The sequence below is a fragment of the Ceratotherium simum genome, chromosome 2, assembly GCF_057802395.1.
Source record: "Ceratotherium simum simum isolate JZ-2026a chromosome 2, ASM5780239v1, whole genome shotgun sequence".
NCBI lineage: Eukaryota > Metazoa > Chordata > Mammalia > Perissodactyla > Rhinocerotidae > Ceratotherium > Ceratotherium simum.
The window spans coordinates 14,556,949-14,579,271 of record NC_141901.1 but is presented as its reverse complement, the minus strand read 5'-3'; the positions used below and the strand labels follow the sequence as shown (position 1 = coordinate 14,579,271).

General features: G+C 42.4%; 1 protein-coding gene across 6 annotated transcripts in view; it reads right to left on the bottom strand.

The window, feature by feature from the left end:
* The window catches only part of FAM20B (FAM20B glycosaminoglycan xylosylkinase), a 48,393-nt gene extending 26,401 nt beyond the window's left edge, over positions 1–21,992 (bottom strand). For 3 of the 6 annotated variants that reach the window (XM_087438425.1, XM_087438444.1, XM_087438448.1), the window contains exons 1-2: positions 21,894–21,992; positions 4,065–4,574 (exon numbers count right to left, since the gene is read on the bottom strand). In XM_087438425.1, the coding sequence (XP_087294551.1) occupies positions 4,065–4,441 (377 nt within the window). In that variant the 5' untranslated portion in view covers positions 4,442–4,574; positions 21,894–21,992. The other 3 variants (XM_087438431.1, XM_087438434.1, XM_087438439.1) reach the window with 3 other exon arrangements.
* Positions 21,993–22,323: the final 331 nt, after the last annotated feature.

Below are 22,323 nucleotides of genomic sequence, written 5' to 3'. Positions count from 1 at the left end.
TTTAGGCTCGTAGGATTATACAGGCTACCTTCAAAATAAAAATCTCAGTTTAAAATAGGACTGAAGCAAAAGGTGACACTATTAAGTGCTTCTCTCTCCACAACAGCTGTAGGCTGTCCGTAAAGCTGGGGGACAGTCCTTGAATACATTATTTTTCAGGACTCAAGCAGAGCCAGAAGAAGATATGTGGGGATGTACAGTCCATTCCTTTCAGTGAAACACTGCAGAGATTTCCAATACATCGAAAGGTTGCTCAGAGCGAAATGTAAAACCCTAGAGGAATCCAGGAACTTTGGGAGTGGGCTGGAGAGAAAGGAGGGAAGGAAAAGGAATAAGAATCAAAAGGAAAGAACTACACTGGAGTCAGAAGGTCTGATCCTTCGCTCATCCTTCGTTCTAGCTATGTGAAATACGGAAAGTTAGAACTCAGGATCTCATTTTCCACACCTGTAAAATGAGTAGTTGGACTAGCTGATCTCTAAGGTCCCTTTCAGCATTTCTTAAGCTCACTCACTCACTGTAACTGCCTTTTTTGCCTGTGAAAATCAATTTACTTCCAGAATGGATACAGCTACATTAAAAAAAAATCACTTTTATAACATACAGCAAAATGTACAAATAAAAGCATTGATGTATTCCTATATATTTCATCTACTATACATACCTTCCATCTCTGACAGTAGGACACAGACCACCAGGCTCCAGAAATGCTGAAACCACAAGTGGCTATTAAAGAAAGGTACATGTCTCGACTTAGCAGTAAGGACTTAGATCCTCCTCTCAGCAGAGAGTGATCCATCTTAAGTCACTGACAGAGCAGCAAAATTCATACAGTAACTGCCAATAAATCACTCCTATCATCCTGGTGAAGGACATCAGAGCCAGACCAAGGAGATTAATTTGCACTTACACTAGGACTGAATAGCCTTTGAGGCTCCTGGGGTCAGAATAGCAATTTGCCGGGTGTTTCAGGATTGGAGTCAATTTCTACAAGCACTTAAACTTACACCCACCTTCCCCAGCCTGCGATAGGGCCAGGTGTAATCAGCACAGGTCAGTGTACACAGTGACTAACAGCACTATCACCCACTGCGGGGGCTGCACAGCACGTGGGGGAGGAGAGTCCCGTGGAGCTCGAAGTGGACGTGGGCTGTTGAGGAGATGGTGGGGGAGTAGGGGACAGGTTTGACAGGAATAAAGAGCTGGGTATAGAGAGGAGGACCAGACTGTGAGGGGCTTGATCACTAGGCTGTGAGGCTGGATTTCGTCTGGTGAGCAATGGGAAGTCCCTGGATGTTTTAAAGCTGGGGAGCACAGTGATAATATGGGTATTTGGGGGAAGAATGAAAGTGGTTTTCAGGATGGTCTGGAGGAGGAGAGTAATGGGAAGGTTGCAGAGTAGTAAGAGATATGAGATGAAGCAATAGTGACTAAGGTTAGTTTATGCATTTATCTGCTGCCACCTCCCCTAGTCAACCAGTCTGGCTCCTCGTCCTTCCACTTGTACCTTGTCTGAATACTCGAGGCCTATCTGCAAGGCACCTGGACTAATCCTAACACTGCCCACTATCAGGACTATCCGCCTTCTAACACTTTCTGCTGTGCTAGCTCACCCTCAATTCTCCAGTGTACAAACCATGGGTGTGGAGAAGATATCCTCTTATTTACACACAAAATGTCCACAACTCATCTCTTTTTACACAAATTTAAATTTTGTTTTTAGTTTGCCTTCTTTCTATCACTCTGCTTTTGCTGCTGATCTCTCAGACTACAAACCTAGAGGTCAAGACCACATTTCAAAACTAAACTAGTGATTTTTGATGATGGGTGATCCATGTTATCACACTTACAGGAAGCTAAACAAACTTAAGAGAATTACATGTGTGTGGCAGAACACCAGCTGCTCACACTCTGACAGATCCAAACGCCAGCTCCATTAGTCACTGCGGGTTGATCCTGTCAAGTTAGTTACTCTCTCTAAGCCTCAGTTTCTTATTCTAAAAATAAGAACTGTAACTGCCTACAGTTGTGATGAAGGTTAAACGCATTAACAGATACACAAGTACTTAGTGTAATGCCTGGCAAAAGCTGTACATTCAAGGGAAACTCGATCCCAAGGCCCACATAACCATACTTTTTCCACATTACCTACCAATCAGATTTTTCTGTTCTCCAAAAGTCTACTGCATTTTTTAACTTGCCTAATTTCCGCATCTTCCATACATCATACTTCCCAGTTCCAGGCAAATGCAGATTCCTTCCATTTCTGGGATCCCAATAAATTAGTTCTCTGGCTGCCTATTACCTACTGAAAGCTGGGTAATGAAGGGAGCTAACTAAGCCAACCACTCGGGTCACAAGTGAATTCTGTACATCTTTACCCTATATTTCTTGTCTCACTACAGCAAGAGACCCAAAGGTATGTGTTATAATTCTCTCAAACGCTCCATTGAGGAATGAAAAAAACATTTAGTACACAGAAAATTGAAGACATTACAAACTTTGAGAAAATTCACTGGTAACTAATGCCTGGCAAAAGAATATGAATCACCATCATGTTAACCTATTTCAAATTCATATACTCACAGAAAACTTAAAAAAATTATACTATAGGATTGCCACACAAATTATCTCTGTAGATCTTAGAGAAGTCCAAAGGGATCGCTGCCTAACCACATACAATTCAGCCCATTCTCTAGGATTTCGGACTGAGGTAACTAAAATGGCCCAGTTCTCTGCTTAAAACAGGTAAAAGAAACAACAATGAGATATCACTACACACCTAATAGAATGGCAAAATCCAAAACAGTGACACCACCAAATGCTGGTGAGGATGTGGAGTAACATGAACTCTCATTCATTGCTGGTGAGAATGTAAAATGGAACAGCCACTTTGGAAGACAGTTTGGCAGTTTCTTACAAAATTAAACATACTCTTACCATATGATCTAGCAATCATGCTTCTTGATATTTACCCAAATGAGCTGAAAACTTACATCTACACAAAAACCTGCATGAATATTTATAACAGCTTTATTCATTAATTGCCAAAACTTGGAAGCAACCAAGATGACCTTCAGTAGGTGAATGGATAAACAAACTGGTACATCTATACAATGGAATATTATTCAGCAACGAAAAGAAATGAGCTATCAAGACACAAAAAGACATGGAGGAAACTTAAATGCATATTTCTAAGTGAGAGAAGCCAATCTGAAAAAGCTACAAAAGGTATGATTCCAACTATATGGCATTCTGGAAAAAGCAAAAGATGGAGACAGTAAAAAGTGGTTGCGAGAGGTTTGAGGGGAGGGAGAGAAGGATGAATAGGTGGAACACAGGGGATGTTTAGGGCAGGGAAGCTATTCTGTATGATATTGTAATGGTGGATACTTGTAACTCTATGTTCAGCAAAACCCACAAAATGTACAACACAAAGAGCGAATCTTAATGTAAACTATGGACTTTAGTTAATACATTAATATTGGCTCATCAACTATAACAAATGTACTGTACTAATGGAAGATGTTAATAGGAGAAATTGGGGGGAGGGGAGAAGTATATAGGAACTCTGTACTTTCCCTCGATTTTTCTGTAAACCTAAAACTTCTCAAAAAAAAAAGTCTATTAATTTAAATAAAAACAAAACAAAATTCTATGAAAGAATCATAGCTTCAGCACTAAAAGAGAATTTAGTCACTCATCCAAACTCTGGGTACTCCACTCCAACTCTGGGTAACTCCTGCTCTACAGTATCCCTGACATGTGGTTATCTTGCCTTTAATTGCACACTTTTGGTGACAAGTTGCTTATTTCCTAACCATCAAGGATAGCTCTAACCGCAAAAAGTTCAGTCTTATACAGAACCAAAACATGTCCCTATAAATTTCCCCTACTCAAAGAATCACAGAACATTAAGAGCTAGAAAGACTTCAGAGATCTTCTAGTCTACCCCTCTCATTTTACTGACGAGAATACCAAGAGAAGGAGATGAACACTTACATAACTCCCAAGTTACATGAATTACCCAACTAGCACATATAACTTCCAAGAAGACAACTTACCGCTTAGGTTTGAAGACAACTTTCTGTCCTCCTTCAAGTATCAGTAAGGCTTTCAGTTGTGTCCCTTTATAACCCACATCGGCTTTAATGATTTTCTTGGTGGCCATGGCATGCATGATTGCCCCCAGCTCTGGTGTCTCTTCAGGGTACACTTCCCGGGGAACCACCCACTGGGCTGCAATCTCCCAGGGAGACTGCAAGGTATGGTCCAGCTTGGGCACCAGCTCCACTCGCAAGCCAGCCATCATTCGGTGAAAGGCCCTCTGGTCCTCCCGGTTGGCAGCTGATGTATCTAAGTTGTCAATCAGGAAAACTTTGGTGAAGATAAAGATGACAAGGAGAATTGCTAACAGCACGACTCGCTGCTTTAGCTTCATGTTGACCTCTTGTCCTTCTCCCCTGACCCACTCTCTCTCACTTATCAAGGAGAGCAGGTGGTGATGGTTAGCAAGGAGATTCCATGATTATACACACTCGTCCATTTCTTCACTGAAGCACCTCCCACAATTCCTGCAAGCCCAAGTATAAAGCAAAATTTAATCAGAAATTCTGTCCTTCCACCCCTGAATCTTTTGTAACTCTCAAATATATTACTCTTTTGGCCTTGCCAATCCAAGCTTGAGAAGACCCAATAATTTAAAATTAACTAGTCCGGGCAAGGACCTATAGGTAAGAATCAGGTATAATGAAAATTTAGAAGCAAATACTCTTGTTTTAATAGGGTTCAGAGCCATTTGGATGGCCATAAATTCCTAGAAACCAAAACAATGAGAAAAAAGCACAATAAAAGTAAAACATTAAGATATGCATAACTCCTTAACTTTCATTTTTACCTTTCAGAATCCATAAAGGACTTTTGAACATTCAAAATCACCAGTATTTGGTAACTTTAGTTCTTCTCCAAATATAAGTTTTATGACATGTTGTAAGACAGGAACTCCTAAAAATGCCACAGAGTATGCACAAGAGAGTGATAGCTCCTTCTCCAAATCCAAATACCCAGCAATCCTGGACGTGTCATATTTGCTGCTCACATATTTAAAACAGTTTTATTTATTTATTTATTTATTTTATTATTTTTGTGTGTGTGTGAGGAAGATCAGCCCTGGGCTAACATCCCTGCTAATCCTCCTCTTTTTGCTGAGGAAGACCGGCTCTGAGCTAACATCTATTGCCAATCCTCCTCCTTTTTTTTTTTGCCCAAAGCCTCTGTAGATAGTTGTATGTCATAGTGCACATCCTTCTAGTTGCTGTATGTGGGACGCGGCCTCAGCATGGCCAGAGAAGCGGTGCGCACCTGGGATCCGAACCCAGGCCGCCAGTAGCAGAGCACGAGCACTTAACTGCTAAGCCACGGGGCCGCCCCGCTGCTCACATATTTAAATACAACACTCAGACACGTATCTCTACTTAATCAGTCTTCCACTAATTATTTTTCAGAATTAAAATCCCTGTAAAATATGGATAATCAAATCTGGATAAATTAAGTAAAGGAAAAACATATCCTCACACCATCTGGCTATCAGTAGAACATGACCAGAAAACCAATGAAACCTGGTACTATAGCAACACTGCTAAGTCTGGAATGGTCAGGCACATAACAAAGATACTGATGCCACAGACAAAAAGAAGTGCTGCTTCCAGTGTGGGGCTGACTGCACTCTGGTCGATTCTCAAGCTTTAGCTTAAGAATCTTTTAAGATTCCAAATACAAGATTTTTGCAAGAGTGTCAAGAACATATAATTCAGTCTCATTTGCATGCTGACAGGTTGCTTTCCATTCAACAGGGCCATTTAAAAACACGCACAAGCTTGCTCTGCTATATGCCTACAGACAGCACAGCACTGGGCTAAGACAAAGATGACAAGAAGATAACACGGTGTTGCTTCACTCTCCAATTCATTTAACAACTCAAACCATTAATTGAAGAAATAAAACCAATACAAAAGATAGAGCTAATGATTCAGGCTGAGACACTCCCACCCAAACTGGAGACTGTTCCCCTAATAACAACTGGAAACACATCCAAAAACAGTCTACTAGAGCAACAGTGTGTTCTAAGGGCAACACCTTGCGGTGAGCCCGCTGACATGCAGTTTACTCTGAGTGATTAACCACTCTTTTCCCGATTATTTTCATGAAGAAGCAGAAAGTGAGAGTCAAATTCTAATTATCTCCAGCCACCTGTTTTGTTTCATCATCATCTCCCAGGGAGTACATAACACTAGTAGCTGAAACAAAGGCAATTCATGTGCATCCAAATTGTAATTGCGATGGTATCAAGTTTGGTGTGAAACAGTAAAAGAGCTCCCTGTGATTACTGATAATGGCAACGCTAGGAGAGCAGATTTCAGAGATTTTTGCTAGTTCCAACACGACCTAAACCACACAACTTCTTCAATCATTTTTTCAATAGTACACATCTCAGGCTGCAATGATAAAAAGTAAGAGAAATCTTGCTGTGTCAGCAATCGCTACCTCAGCACCTCCAGCGGCAACCACCTACAGCTGCGGCACAATTCTGGCACAAAGGGGTCAGCTGTACAGCCTTTTACTTCCTACAAAACACTCTTCAGGACTCAAGTCTGGTTAACCTACAAACTTCTAATGATGCTGCTCATTTCATTCAAAATAAAGAAATTCCTTCCTCATGCTATATAAACATGTCATATCTAAACATTTAGCATAAAGGTTAGGGATACTGAGGTTTTATTTTTTTTAAATCACCAATGCCATAGGAAGTTCTAGCAACTCCAAAATTCAGACAAACAGTCCAATTCTTCAATCTGAGCTTGTGTGCTTTAAGTTTTGAAATTTCATTACCTTTTGAAGAACATATTCATTACTTCAGGGCTGCAAACAATTCATCCACTCAACTAGGATAGAAATTTGTATTAAGTGAACTGCAGAGTTCGACTGTTAGGGTACTTCCCTATTTACCTCTGCAGATTAGTAGTGAGGGCAGGTTTAAAGAAGAGCCTGAACAGGTTTCCACATCTGTGATTAGTCACCATATCCTGGTAGAACAAGTAAGACCACAATCTGGCATTGTTCTCTTCGACTGCCCTTCTCTCCGACAGCCACCAACTGAATTGAGTGCTCATCACCTTTTACTGGATGACTGAAAGAACCACCTTCTGGGCTTCCAGGTTCTCCAGTCCAGGCTAGATAATGCAGCAAAATCATTTTTCTAACCACACACCACTTCTGATTTCTATAAATGCCTTAGCAAGGCATTAAAGCCCTACCCTAAATGGCATCACTCTTATCTCTTCACTCATCACTCTCTTCTCAGCTTCAACCAAAACGGACCAGGAACATGCGCTGCTCCCCATCCCCCTCACGTGATTGACCTCTGCCCTTGTCATTCCTCATACTCCCTCAAAATTCCTCTCGCTCTTACCCTTTGTTTCCATCTTCTGTTTAAAGCCTAATCTATCTTTCAAGGGCCATCTCCAAAGCCATTTCTGGTCCCTCCCCACACTCTACAATAACCTCTCTCTCCTTTAGACCAGGACTTAACTACCTTCTGCCTTGTCCAGCATCTTTTTGTATATAGTTCTTAATTCCCCTCTCAGAATCTTGGCTCCTGAGTGATCTTACCTATCTCTGCATTCCCTCCGGTACCTAGCATAGTAAGAGTAGATGCCTTATTCACTTAAACTGAACAAACTACTACAAACGAGGCTTTACAAGTCTCTTAGGACTCTGGTGTTCTTCTCCCTTGGTATTCAGTATCAAGTGAGTGTGTATCAACTGGCACCTTAATGCTGGCTATCCCTAACCAGCTATCCTCCTTTTTTTGGCAATCTATCTCTCTACCAACACTCTAACTACTCAGTTTAGTTGGTAGTTTCAGAGTATAGTCTCTTTTTCTGAGGAAATATTGACAGTTCAGAAAGAGGTTTTCTTTTAGCTGGAAAGATGCTACTCCTTCAGCCCACAGGGCAAGCACGAAGCTATTTAAGAAACCGACAATGTAGAGATTATTCTGGAATTTCTACAAAAAGTCTATGAGTTTGCAAGACTCCTATTCCCCAAAAATGTATGAGATGCATGATATGGAATAATTCCATCCTCTAATGATGGTATACTTCTTACTCTTTAGCATGATCCCCTTCACTTCAGTACGCTTGAGAGGGGAGGGTACCCAAGACAGGGTTTCTACGCTGTATTATCTTTTTTCCTTATTTGAAAAAGCAGCATACTATACACTCTGCAAACTGGGTTCCTAAGAAGATCCCCCATTTCAGATACTAAGGAAATTAAAGCAAGACCACTGGGTATATTCCAATTTATTTATGAAAATTTCACTTACATTCCCAGAAGAGTCTGCCTGCTCTATTTCCTGCCCTCGCCTCCTCCTATAAATGCCTCCAACAGTGTGACACTGTCCAGTTATACTATGGCCATTTATTTTAATGTTTCTGTTATGTGTAACAGAGCCTACCTCAAAGAACAAATAGACTCAAGGTAACAACATAACTCAAAAAACGTTAAATATAAAAAAAGCAGCGCAAATAGCAGTCTTCACACTAAAAGCTGGCATAAGTTCCCAGACTGGAGTTCTGGAAGGTAGACCTTCATAAGGAATTTTCCTATTGAACCCTGGTTTCACCATCAGCTAAATGAGGCGTGCTATGGAGGCTCATTTTCTTTCATTCTTCACACACTCACACACACACACCATCCTATATGTTTGATAAATGTTTTATAAGGATAAACATGACTATCAAGTTGTTTTGGGAAAAGAGATATAGATTCCACAGTTCCTTTGTGAGAAGAGACATAGATTCCACAGAAAAAGGTGAGGTCTTAGTATCAAGTCCTCCATTCAAGAATGTGGCTGATGCCTGGAGGAACATATACAGAAAAATATATCGGTGGAGAGGTCTGTTAAATTATCACGTGGTAAAATTCAATGTTATGTGGCTGCTGAGGAACATGAGAACACCTGGCCCCAACACTTACTATCTTACTAGGGGCTCCCACAAGCCACAGTGAGGTTCTAGGCCTCATTAGTAGCAGTGTTCCCTTGAATCTCCCTCTGAGGTGAGCACCTCATACTACTTCTCCTAAGGTCATAGAGAAGAAATCCCAACCTTTGCTCACAGCAACTAAAAGTGAAAGCTTCAGTAATAGTACTTTTTTGTGTTTCCAACTCAATGGTCAAATCAAGTTCTTACCACATAAATGGAATGTAATATGCCTTGTGAGTGTAAGGTACCACAAGGAAAATGTTCAGTATGAACATTTCACACAGAGAACTATTAACAGAGGAGATCTGTAGCAAAAGGGGTGTAATTTATTATATAACTAGTATATAACCATATTTACTCACACAATCTCCCTGCCCTTGATCCTGAGTAGGAATTACAAGGACCCTTTTACAAACTTCTTCTTCACTAATTGTTGGTTTCAGCAAACCTCTGAAGGTTTGGTGAGTATAAGACGTGAGGCCTGAATTAACAATTAAGAGTTTTTGGTTGACCATCTACAAAGGTAGACACCAACAATTCCTCCTATCAAGAAGTGGAATCTAGGGGCCAGCCCAGTGGCGCAGCTGTTAAGTGCCTGCGCTCCACTGCTGGCAGGCGAGGTTCGGATCCCGGGCGCGCACCGACGCACTGCTTGTCAGGCCATGCTGTGGCGGCCTCCCACATAAGGTGGAGGAAGATGGGCACGGACGTTAGCTCAGGGCCAGTCTTCCCCAGCAAAAAAGAGGAGGAATGGCATGGATGTTAGCTCAGGACTGATCTTCCTCACACACACACACACAAAAGAAGAAGTGGAATCTATTTTTCCTCCCCCTGAATCTGGGCTGGCTTTGTAACTTGCTTTGACCAACAGAATGCTGTGGAAGTGACTGTGTGCCAGTTCTGGGCCTAGGCCTTAAAAGACCTAGCAGCCTCCACTTGGGACCAGGCTACTATGTAAAGCATCTCAGGCTAGGCTATGGAATGAGACATCTATATAAAGAGTGGCCTGGCCAGCCCCCTAGCTTTTCTGGCCACCCTAGCTTAGGTGCTAGACACAAAAGTGAAGCCATCAAGGGCATTCCAGTTCCAGTTGAGGTCCCAGCTGAATACAGCCACACATGTGACCCCAGCCTATACTATGTGGGCAGAAGAACCAAGCTGGTGAGCTCAGCTGGTTTACGTAATTATAAGAAATAAAAAACTATTGTCTTAAGCCACTAAATCTTGGGACAGTTTGTAAAACCCAACATTCTTACACCTATTCTGTCCATATCAACTATTTTGGGGGCATTAAAAATATTGGAGGAGGGGCCGGCCCGGTGGCACAAGTGGTTAAGTGCCTGTGCTCTGATGCAGCAGCCCGGGGTTCGCCAGTTCGGATCCTGGGCGTGCACCAATGCAGTGCTTGTCAAGCCATGCCATGTAGTGGTGGTATCCCATATAAAGTAGAGGAAGATGGGCATGGATGTTAGCCCAGGGCCAGTCTTCCTCAGCAAAAAGGAGGAGGATAGGCAGATGTTAGCTCAGGGCCGACTGTCCTCACAAAAATAAAAAATATATATTGGAGGAGAAGATATCGGGAAATAAATTATGTGACTATAAATAATTCTCTCAGGGAGAGGGGAAATATTAAATTAACCATTAATATAAATAAAGATTGGCTTAATAAGTTGTTAGGTCATATTGGTAAATGATAATGCCTTTTACAGAGCAATAAACTCATTAAGAAAGTTATATGCCATTTCTATTTCTTTTGTCTTCATTGCAGATGTTTAGGAATATATAGAATTAGGATCTCTTAAAGGTAACAAGAAAAAAAAAGAATCTCAACTGGATCATTTACTGAAATCCATTTACATATTTTAGAGCAATCAAGGCTAACTTCACACACTCACACATGCTCAGTTTATAAAGCTTAACATTAATACTTCAGCCAAAGCATAAATAATAGCAAAAATCAGAACCCTTTAGGACAAAAAAAATTAGAAGCACACACACTTTCACCCTGGGCTAAGTCTGATTTACTGCCCTTTTGTTTTTTAATTGTTACAAGACATGATTGTGCTACATTGTTATTAGCTGCCTCCTAGAAATAAACGTGGTCTCTCCTGATGGTTAGTGGCAATTATTATAAGTAAAATCAAGAGCATTCAGAAATCTTCCCACTTAGTGTTGTGTACTTCTATCCGGGAAGTCAAAACCTCCAATACCAAATGGCATCAACATACTCAGGAATAAATCCTGAGTATCCCCACAAAACCAGTCCATTCCTGCACTGCCACCCATGGCCCACCACAACAGCATATTCTTCTTCTTTTTCATCTTCAAATAGAAGTCTTCAACTAAAACAAAAACTAATATCAAATAATATCATTAATTAGTATCTACATAGAGTTTTCCTTTCCTGGCGAATTCTCCACTTAAGAAGCTTCTTAATTCACCTTCTTTTTGAAGGCAGGCATACCTCATTTTTTGTTTTTTTTTGAGGAAGATTAGCCCTGAGCTAACATCTGTTGCCAATCCTCCTCTTTTTTGCTGAGTAAGATTGGCCCTGGGCTAACATCCATGCCCACCTTTCTCTACTTTATATGGGATGCTGCCACAGCATGGCTTGATAAGCGGTACACAGGCCCGCACCCAGGATCCGAACCTGCGAACCCCGGGCTGCCGAAGCGGAGCACGCGAACTTAACTGCTATGCCACCGGGCTGGCCCCGGCATACCTCATTTTATTGTGCCTTGCTTCATTGTGCTTCATAGATACTGCATTTTTTACAAATTGAAGGTTTGTGGCAACCCTGTGTCGAGCAAGTCTTTTGGCACCATTTTTCCAACAGCATTTGTTCACTTTGTGTCTCTGTGTCATGTTTTGGTAATTCTTGCAATATTTCAAATTTTTTCATTATTATTATATTTGTTATGGTGATCTGTGATCAGTGATCTTTGACGTTACTATTGTAACTGTTTTGGGGCACCACAAACTGCGCCCATATAAGACAGCAAACTTATCAATATATGTTGTGTGTGTTCTGACTGGTTTACCAACCAGCTGTTCCCCCATCTCTCTCCCTCTCTTTGGGCCTCTCTATTCCCTGAGGCACAACACTATTGAAATTAGGCCAATTAATAACCCTACAAAGGCCTCTAAGTGTTCAGGTGAAAGGAAGACTCACAGATCTCTCACTTTAAATCAAAAGCTAGAAACGATTCAGCTTAGTGAGGAAGGCATGTCAAAAGTCAAGACAGGCCTTAAACTAGGCCTTCTGTGCCAGTTAGCCAAACTGTGAATGCAAAGGAAAAGTTCTTGAAGGAAATTAAAAGTGCTTCTCCAGTGAACACAGGAATGGTAAGGAAGTGAAACAATCTTATTGCTGAGATGGAGCAAGTTTTAGTGCTCTGGAGGGATCAAACTAGCTACAGTATCTCCTTAACCCAAAACCTAATCCAGAGCAAGGCCCTAACTCTTGTGAAGACTGAGAGGGATAAGGAAGCAGCAGCAGAAGTCTGAAGCTAGCAGAGATTTAAGGAAAGAAGCCATCTTCATAACATAAAAGTGCAAGGTGAAGCAGCAAGTGCTCATGTAGAAGCTGCAGCAAGTTATCCAGAAGATCTAGCTAAGGTAATTCATGAAGGTGGCTACACTAAACAACAGATTTTCAACGTAGACGAAACAGCCTTACACTGGAAGATGATGCCATCTAGGACTTTCACAGATAGAGAAGTCAATGCCTGCTTAAAGCTTCAAAGCACCGGCTGACTCTCTTGTTTGGGGCTAATGTAGCTGGTGACTTTAAATTGAAGCCAATGCCCATTTACCATTCTGAAAATCCTAGGGCCCTGAAGAATTATGCTAAATCTACTCCACCTGGGCTCTATAAATGGAACAACAAAGGCTGAATGACAGCATATCAGCTTACAACATGGCTTACTGAATATTTTAAGCCTACTGTTGAGACCTACCACTCAGAAAAGAAGATTCCTTTCGAAATATTGCTGCTCATTGACAATGCACCAAGAGCTCTGATGGAGATGTACAATGAGATCAATGTTGTTTTCATGCCTGCTAAGACAACATCCATTTTGCAGCCCACTGATCAAGGAGTAATTTTGACTTTCAAGTCTTATTATTTAAGAAACACATTTTGTAAGTCTATAGCTGCCATAGATAGTGATTCCTCTGATGGATCTGGGCAAAGTAAATTAAAAACCTTCTGGAAAGGATCCACCATTCTAGATGCCATTAAGAACATTCGTGATTCATGGGAAGAGGTCAAAATATCAACATTAACAGAAGTTTGGAAGAAGGTGACTCCACTCCTCATGGATGACTCTGACGGGTTCAAGACTTCAGTGGAGGAAGTAACTGCAAATGTGGTAGAAATAGCAAGAGAACTAGAAGTACAGCCTGAAGATGTGACTGAATTGCCGCAATCTCATGAAAAAACTTTGAACAGATGAGGAGTTGCTTCTAATAGATGAGCAAAGAAAGTGGTTTCTTGAGATGGATTCTACTCCTGGTGAAGATGCTGTGCAGATTGCTGAAATGACAATGAAGGACTTAGAATATTACATAAACTTAGTTGATAAAGCAACTGCAGAGTTTGAAAGGACTGACTCCAATTCTGAAAGAAGTTCTACTGTGGGTAAAATGCTGTCAAACAGCATCACATGCTACAGAGAAAATGTTGGTGAAACGAAGAGTCAACCTATGTGGCAAACTTCATTGGGTCTTAAGAAATTGCCACAGCCACTCCAACCTTCAGCAACCACCACCCTGATCAGTCAGCAGCCATCAACATGGAGGCAAGACTCTCCACCAGCAAAAAGATGATAACTCACTGAAGGCTCAGATGATGGTTAACATCTTTTAGCAATAAAATATTTTTAATTAAGGCATGTACATTGTTTTTTCAGAAATAATGCTATTGCACACTTAACAGACTACAGTATAAACATAACTTTTATAGGCATTGGGAAAGCAAAAAATTCATGTGACTCGCTTTATTGTGGGAGTCTGGAACTAAACCACAATATCTCTGAGGTATGCCTGTATAAACTCCTCTGAGGCAGATGGGCTAAGTGGGTGTGCTCTGGATTCAGAACACCTGGGCCTGAATTCCTGCTTTACCACCTACTGTGGGACTTGGGAAAGTGATTTAATGTCTAACCTCTTAGGGCCTCAGTTTCCTCACATGAAAAATGAAATAAGAACACTATTAGTAACTTTCAGAGTTGTTAAAATTGAATGACATTACATCTACTGTGCTAAAATCAGTGCTTGGACAACCCCTAGTAATTGCTTGTTAGTCATCACCATATCAAAAACCCAAAGATGACTTCCTGAGTGGAGAAAGAATGACAAAGAAAATAACCCTCACTGGTTATGTCCTCTTCTGGGTTACACGGTCAGGGGCTGAATACACATGTTGCATTATTAAGAGTTGAAGTAGTCTTACATCCCTGAACCAAATCCTTTCCTAAATTTGAGGAGTAGCTAAGACTGTAAGCAAGTAGGTGTCTTCGGAATGGATACCATGTGAAGCAGAAGACTGAGAGGCTATGTCACTGTGGGAGATCAAAATTGGCCACCCTGAAATATGTCTCTTTACCTTGATTATTTTCTCTGACAGACATTTGACCTCCTCCAAACTGCCTAAAGAATTTAACATAGAAGACCTGTTTCGGGAAGGAGCCACTATCATATGATGGCTATAACATAATGTAAAATAGATGTTACAATAGGAAAGGCACCAAGTCCCTCTTATCAAAAATTCTGTCTCTCCCAGGCCACATTCTCTAGGTGGCCCTGCAAAGAGCTGCCAGACAAACATTTACATTTATAAGGGAAATCTCCATTTGTAAAGGTATCTCCCTCTCTGTACCAGGAAGAGGGGGTATGATCTCATCTCTAGAAACTTATCAATGTGGAAAGTGAGGCCTTAAATCTGCATAATAACCTTATTCTTGTTTACTGTGCTTTTCTGGTAATCTCCCATAACTGACTCTCCCCACCCCCAACACCCTCCTTTGTCTTTAGCTGAAGTTGGTATTTAAGATGAGAATCTCTGCCATTCTGTTGAGAAACTCAGTTTCCCTGGTTTCTCCCATGTATACATGTTATTAAACTTAGTATTATTTTCTCCTGCTAACCTGTCTTTTAATTATTTGGCCAGCCATAAGAACCTTAACAGAAAGGGCAGAAGGGGATTCTCCCTCTTCCCCAACATCACTAATTTGACCGACCTGTTTCTCTTCTCTACAAAGTTCACTTCTACCACATTTAATGTAACTGAAACAGATGGGAAGCATGAACTTATTCTATTTCAGGAAAAAGGCTCAGAGAGAATGCCCTTGACAATATTCTTCAGTTTGGAAAAATTAGCCCTGTGTTTTAAAGATGACAGCTTTGCATGTTCCAAAGCTTTTAAGATAAGCCTTAAGAGTATCTTAAGTTACAGGTACAGAAAATCTAATTCCCATATAGTCCAAATTGGTCTGAGTGTTACATTTCCCTCACTGTTTTCACTTCCATTTAAACATTTATTCATATCTGTAAACTCAGAATCCCCTACATGAAATCCTCTAACAGTTCCCTGTGACGGAAGCTAACTAAAATGATCACTAGGCATTAATGAAGCATTAAGGCAGCCTTTTTTCCTGGGGGTGAGAGTAAAAATAAAACAGGCAATAAATAGCGTTTGTTCCCTCTTTGAAAAAAATTCACTTCCTGCAATCTGTCCCATTTAAACCTTGATTTAGGGCAACCCTATAACCCTCTTCCTTGAAAAATGAAAACAAAATCTTCAGCTCATACTGCTAGTGCAATTTGTTCTAAAAAACCAACAGAAACAGTGTTCACTGATCTAGAAACTTTCTGAAAATGCCTAAGAATTTGCATTCTGTTTCAAATGGGCCAGGTATAATGAACCTTCCTAAGTTTTAGGTATTTCACTGCTCAATTGTCAGTATATAATCACCATTTAAAGCTGTATTATAGAATGTAATTCCTATATTGTGTGGAAATATGGAATTTCAAATACTATAACATTCTCCTTCAGATTTTCATATGTTTTCCATCTTTACTGTTCAGTTCACTACAGTTCTTGGAAAGGTATATAAGCTTTATGCAACAATAACACCTCACTTTTTTTTGTTTGTGTGTGTGAGGAAGACTGGCCCTGAGCTAACATCCGTGCCCATCTTCCTCTACTTTATATGGGACACCACCACAGCACGGCTTGACAAGTGGTGCATCAGTCCACGCCCGGGATCCGAACCTGAGAACCCCAGGCCGTTGAAGCAGAGCACAAGAACTTAACCACTACGCCACTGGGCCGGCCCTAACACCTCACATTTTTAACTTTATGTTCTAGAGTGTGTCAAGGTGACAGGCCACAGATTACTTTAGAAATAATAGAACCCCAACCAGGTCTATGCTGAATTTTAGCTGAGTGGCTCCACGCATGATCCTTTTGTTATAATATGAATATAAATACACACACACACATATACATGCACATACACATATGTATTTTTTGGCATGCCTGTCTCCTCTACTATATTGTGAGTTCCTCAGAACAGCGGAGATGTTTCTCTCTTTGTACTTCCAAGTAAGCTAGCACAGTGCAGGGCACATAAGAGGTACTCAATAAATGCTTGTTGAATAAAAGGAGTGAAGAGCGAGGGAGAGAGACCTTTACAGTTCTAAGAATTTCTTCAGCTCTTTGGTTTAAAGATGGCCACTTTTTACAGATATAGGGAAACTAAGTCCCGTAAGGAATTCAGATATACAGTAAAAAAGGCAGAAATATCAAATATGTATACCAATTTTATATACTCAATTTTCACTTGCTGCCTTCTTTATACCCCGCTTCCACCTCTCAAGGTAACTGCTAGTGCCAATCTGATTCCTAGCATTGGTTGGGACTGGGAGTAAAGACAATCTGAAAATGCCAAGATGAAGATTGCAGATGGTCCAAGACACTGCCCAAGAATGATACAAGACAGGGCTGGAACCAGATCTTCAAGTATTATTGGCAATGCTTTCTGAAACAAGAACCAACACTAGTACTTCCATATTATTTTCTTTTTTCGACAGAAAAGAACCACAGGAACATAAACACACCTATACAGAGTGCAAGTTCGTTATCTAAACCAAGGATGAGGGCCGGCCCCGTGGCTTAGCGGTTAAGTGCATGCGCTCCGCTACTGGCAGCACGGGTTCGGATCCCGGGCGCGCACCGATGCACTGCTTCTCCGGCCATGCTGAGGCCACATGCCACATACGGCAACTGGAAGGATGTGCAACTACGACATACAACTATCTACTGGGGCTTTGGGGAAAAAAAGGAGGAGGACTCGCAATAGATGTTAGCTCAGAGCCGGTCTTCCTCAGCAAAAAGAGGAGGATTAGCATGCATGTTAGCTCAGGGCTGATCTTCCTCACAAAAATAAATAAATAAATAAAAATAAATAAATAAACCAAGGATGAGAAACAAGAAATGAACAAAAGGGCTTTGGGCAGCCAAAATAGTGCTCACAAAGTTCATCCACTAATAGAGAAGAGCAGGCAGACCCTTACAAAGCCTATTTAGCTGTTTTACATTCAATTTCAGGAAGCAGAGTTACCTGGGTTGCTATTCCACAGAAGATCAGAAGCTGCAAATTTAAAAGAGGGCAGCAGGGACACTAACAACAGCACAAGTACAGCTTTCCCACTTCTGAAAGAAGAGACAGATTGACTATTAAAAGCAGATGCAAGAATTAAAAAAGCAGAGGGGGAAAACAACCTATGTATTTCAATCACCTCAAAGCCCTGCTCAATTACTGTTGGTAATGGACGCCAGTAATCATAACCTCGAGTCAATAAAGAAAGGCTACACTATATTGTTTAAAAAGCAAACAAAGCATATAATACATGTAGAATTTTTTCCACAAAAAGTATAGCTAAAATAAGAATTGTCGCTCATACCTTATTCCCTAACAATAGTAGATAAATGAGGCACTGCTATATACACAAGGCAGAAAGTCAGCACTTGAGAGCACTGAATGATAGACATCACTGTCTCACCCTGTACTGGGCTCTGTTACACATTCGTAATTTCCTATTCCTTGACCTCCCTTGATAATGTACCCAAATTAACACCTTCCCTCCATAAGGTGTTACCTTGCCAGAAAGTACAGACCCCCAAACAAACACCAAAGCTCTGTATCTCTTTTCTGCATCAGCCTCCCTTTCTTATCTCATACTGGGATGACAGATGCACCCCCAAGACTCATCAGGTCCCGAGCTAGGCCTTTCCTCTTTTGCTTTTGGATAAGAAAGACAAAATCACAAGTGAGATCTTTGCATTATATTCTTTCCTAGCCGGCTCTAGCAGTCACAGGACATTATAAGTTGGTCAGAAGCTGATTTCAGTTGCAAAGTAAGGTCTTCTGTTCTGTATCCCAGGTCTGTGCTAATGAATTCATTAGTTCTTGGGGGTTATAAAGGCAGCTCAAGGAAGGAAAAGAGGGAGAGATACGTAGGTGTGGAATGAGGAGCTGCTGGAGAAGCACTTAAAGGAGGGATAACTCCCCTCTCCCTCCCACAATATGAGGGAGGAGAAGATGGACGGTCAGGTTCAATGATACTGGTGTGGCCATTACCAAGAGCTCTAGTTCTTCTATTAATGCAAAAGTACTATCAATCCAACTGCTCAGTTAGCCTAGCCAGAGAAGGCTGCAGGAGCAAGTCTGTGAAGCTGCACCCAACCAGAGCACCAGAGGCTGTTCCCAGGCTGCGGGTAGCTAGAACACCATATAATCACAGAATCAAATCTCAAGGCAGCTCCAGCAAGTAACACCCTTTACAGATAATCGTTGCAATAGCATATTTTCAACAGGAATCTGAAACACATTTTCTTGGCCTTTTTTATTTTTTTTTTACAAAAAGAACTAAACAATTGAGTATATGCATTAGACTATTTCCCCTTCCCTCATACTGTTTTCCAATAGTTCATTCAACAAGCAAATATTTCCTGCACACCTACTATGTGCTATGCACTGTTAGGTGCAGAGAGAAAAGTACATCATCACTATTACAACAAACTGTAGTGTCTCATTGTAACTGTGCTTCCCACTCCAATCTACAAAACCACCTGGCACTTAATCCCAGAGTGACCTGACATCAGCTTCAGAAGACTGTCTCCTTTTTATTATTTGTAACTGTGGCCAGAGAATACAAAGAGCAGCTTTCTACCTCTATTATGAGATTGTAGCAATCACCAAGGGACAACCACTGTGGCTGTTATTTTAAAAAGTTCTCAAGTCAAGAGCTGAAGTATCTGGCTTCAGGGTTTACACCACTGAAATGATCGTCACACAAAGTGTAGGAAGCTGAAGTCTGCCCTGCAAGTAATAGAAACAAAGAAAATTTCCCTTAGAATTCTAAAATTCAGAAAAGATAAAAAGCAGAAGCTTTAAGGCTGTGTGAAAGAGCTGGCGTCTACAACTGGAAATCAAGAGAATAGACTAAAAGTCAAAGAATTATCAACTCAACATAAAATAATTCTATGACATAAAGGATTAGATGTTAGAAAAAGTAATTTGTTTGTTCCCTAATTCAAAGTAGCCAGAACGAAAAGCAAGGCATGTGTTTTCATTCTTTAACCAAATCATAGCTATTGTGCGAGATGAAAATTGGCCACCTCAAAACACGTCTCTTTACCTTGATTTTCTCTGAAAGAAACTGACTTTCCCCCAAACTTACTCCCGAAAAGCGACAGATAGGAGGGTTCTTGCTAAGCCCATTCTTATCAAAGTTCTGTTTAACAAACATTTAAATTTGTAAGGGAAATCTCCATTTGTAAAAGTATCTCCCTCTCTGTACTGGGAAGAGTGGGGGAGGGTGAGATGATCTCATCTCTAGAAACTTATCAATGCAGAAGGTGAGGCTGCATAATAACCTTACTGTGCTTTTCTGGTAATCACACATAACTGACTCCCCCGCACCTCAACATCCTCCTTTGTCTTTATCTAAATCTATTTAAGAAGAGAACCTCCACCATTTTGTTAAGAAACTCAGTTTCCCTGGTTTCTCCCATGTATACAGGTTATAAAGCTTTGTCTGATTTTCTCCTGCTATTCAGTCTTACGTCAATTTAATTTGTAGCCCAGCCAGAAAGGACCCAGAGTGGGTATAGTCTTCCTCCCCTTCACTATTTTCCTACTAATTCAAGAGAAACAAACTGAACAAATCAATGTCACATTTTCACCAGCCACACTGAAGGAAAGCTGTGAGCTCCAAGATTTGACCATCTTTTACCTCCATTTCTATCACTGCACTTTACTGTGAGCAAGGCTGCAAGTCTGAATTACTTGCTTGTGCCTTCTTCTCCTTTGATAAGTACTTTCAAACCCTGGTAAGTACAGTCAATCCTGTTGACTGAGTCCACTGTATGGTTCTAGAGGCCAAAGTCCAACATTTTCATAAACTTCAGAAAAGTTATTAATTTAACACAAAACATTAATTTAATTTTAAATCTACCTTAGACTGGCTCTAGGCAAATAATTTAGCATCTTTAACACTTTACCTCAGTTTCTCAAAAACATGTCTTGATGAAAAACAATATACGTGGAAATGCTCTAAGGCTTAACTCAAAGGTCCTGCATAAACTCAAGAAATGTTTGCCATACATGAGCACACTGAGGTCTCTAACCTAACTTAAAAAAATCAACCCTAATGAAATGTATGCATTAATTTACAACATATGGAGAACAGGAATAGTTAGTAAACAGCAATCTTAACTACCAGGTTACATATTTATAAAGTCCTACAACTTAAAAGCTAAAAGATCCCACACTACTATTCCTTCTTTTCAAGCTGAGAAATCACATTTCCAGAGGGAAACTGGTTGGGTGGGAACGATATTGATATCTGGTCTTCAACTCAAGTCAGTTTCAAGCATCTCTCATTTTCCCAAATTATAAACTCCTCACCCATCGAAATAATGATATGGCCATTTAAAGTACTAATAATTCCATAACCACCAACCATGCCCTGTCCCCTCCACCTTCTCTCCAACATCCTTCTGCCCCTTCTCTGCCTACCAGGAGACTTCCAGGTAACAGAAGCCTGATTAGAATGAAACTCTTGTCAGATCCCGCAACCAAGGACGCAGCTTGACAAGTGCTCACATTCATTATTAATGGCAACGTTTCGGTTCGCTCTTAAATCGCCGGGCCATCACACCCGGAAATGAAATCTGAAGCGCAACCCACTGTGGACAACCGTATCATTTCCTTAAGTTGGCCCAACGGCGAGCGCGGGGTGCAAGACCCCGAGCCGACCGCGAACCCTTGGGCAGGACTACCCCGCCTCCCGCCTCGGGCCTGCAGGTCACTCGCGCTTCGCGGCTACGAGGTGAGCCCGCGATCCTCCCCGGGCCGCCGCCGCGGGCGCTCGGCAGGACCCGAGGTGGGCACCGGGGCTAGTCGCCTCAGGGGACGGCGTCCGGGCGCGAGGGTTGGTCGCTAAAAGGACCCCGGGCGGCCTGACGCGCCCCCAGGTAAGGCCCGCGCCTCAGGCTGGCCGTAGAGGCGGCGGCCAAGGCCGCGTCCCCTCAGCCACGACCGCCCGCAGGAACCGCCTCGGGGCCAGCGAGGCAGGGCGCACGGCCCGGGCCGGTTCTCCGAGGGAGCGGCGCCACCGTCCAGGAGCCGCCCGCGGCCGCTCGAGGACCGCTCAGGGCACCGGCGCCCCGCCCCCAGGCAGCCCCGCTCGACGCGCGCCACGCACCGCGCCCCGCCCGCCAGCCCGCTGCGCCGAGGGCGGGGGTCGCGCACCCTCCCCCGCCCCCACGCCGCTCACCTGCCGGGCCCTAGGCTCGCTCCATGGCCGCCCGCGCGGTGCGCTGCGGCGCGGCCCCGGCCGCCCCTGCCGCCTCCGGGGAGGGGCAGCCCCACGCCGCGCTCACCGCCCCCAGCCGCCGCCGCCACCACTGCAGCTCCCGCCCTCCCCCGGCCCGGCCATCCCCCGGCCACCTCTGCCCGCGCTGAGCCGGCGCTCCCACACCCACCCCCCCGCCTTCGCGGCCCCCGACTGTTGGTAACGTCCTAGCGTAACGCCTTCCTCGCGACCAATCCAAGGGCTCTTCCTGCGAGGCCCCACCCTCGCCCTCCGATGGGCGGGCCTACCGGGCCCGCTCTGGACCGCCCCCCTTAACCCTTTCCGTCCAGGGCCGTCCCCGGTTAACACTCTCGGTGCCGGCTCACGACTCGCCTTCTCTCTGCCGCCCCGC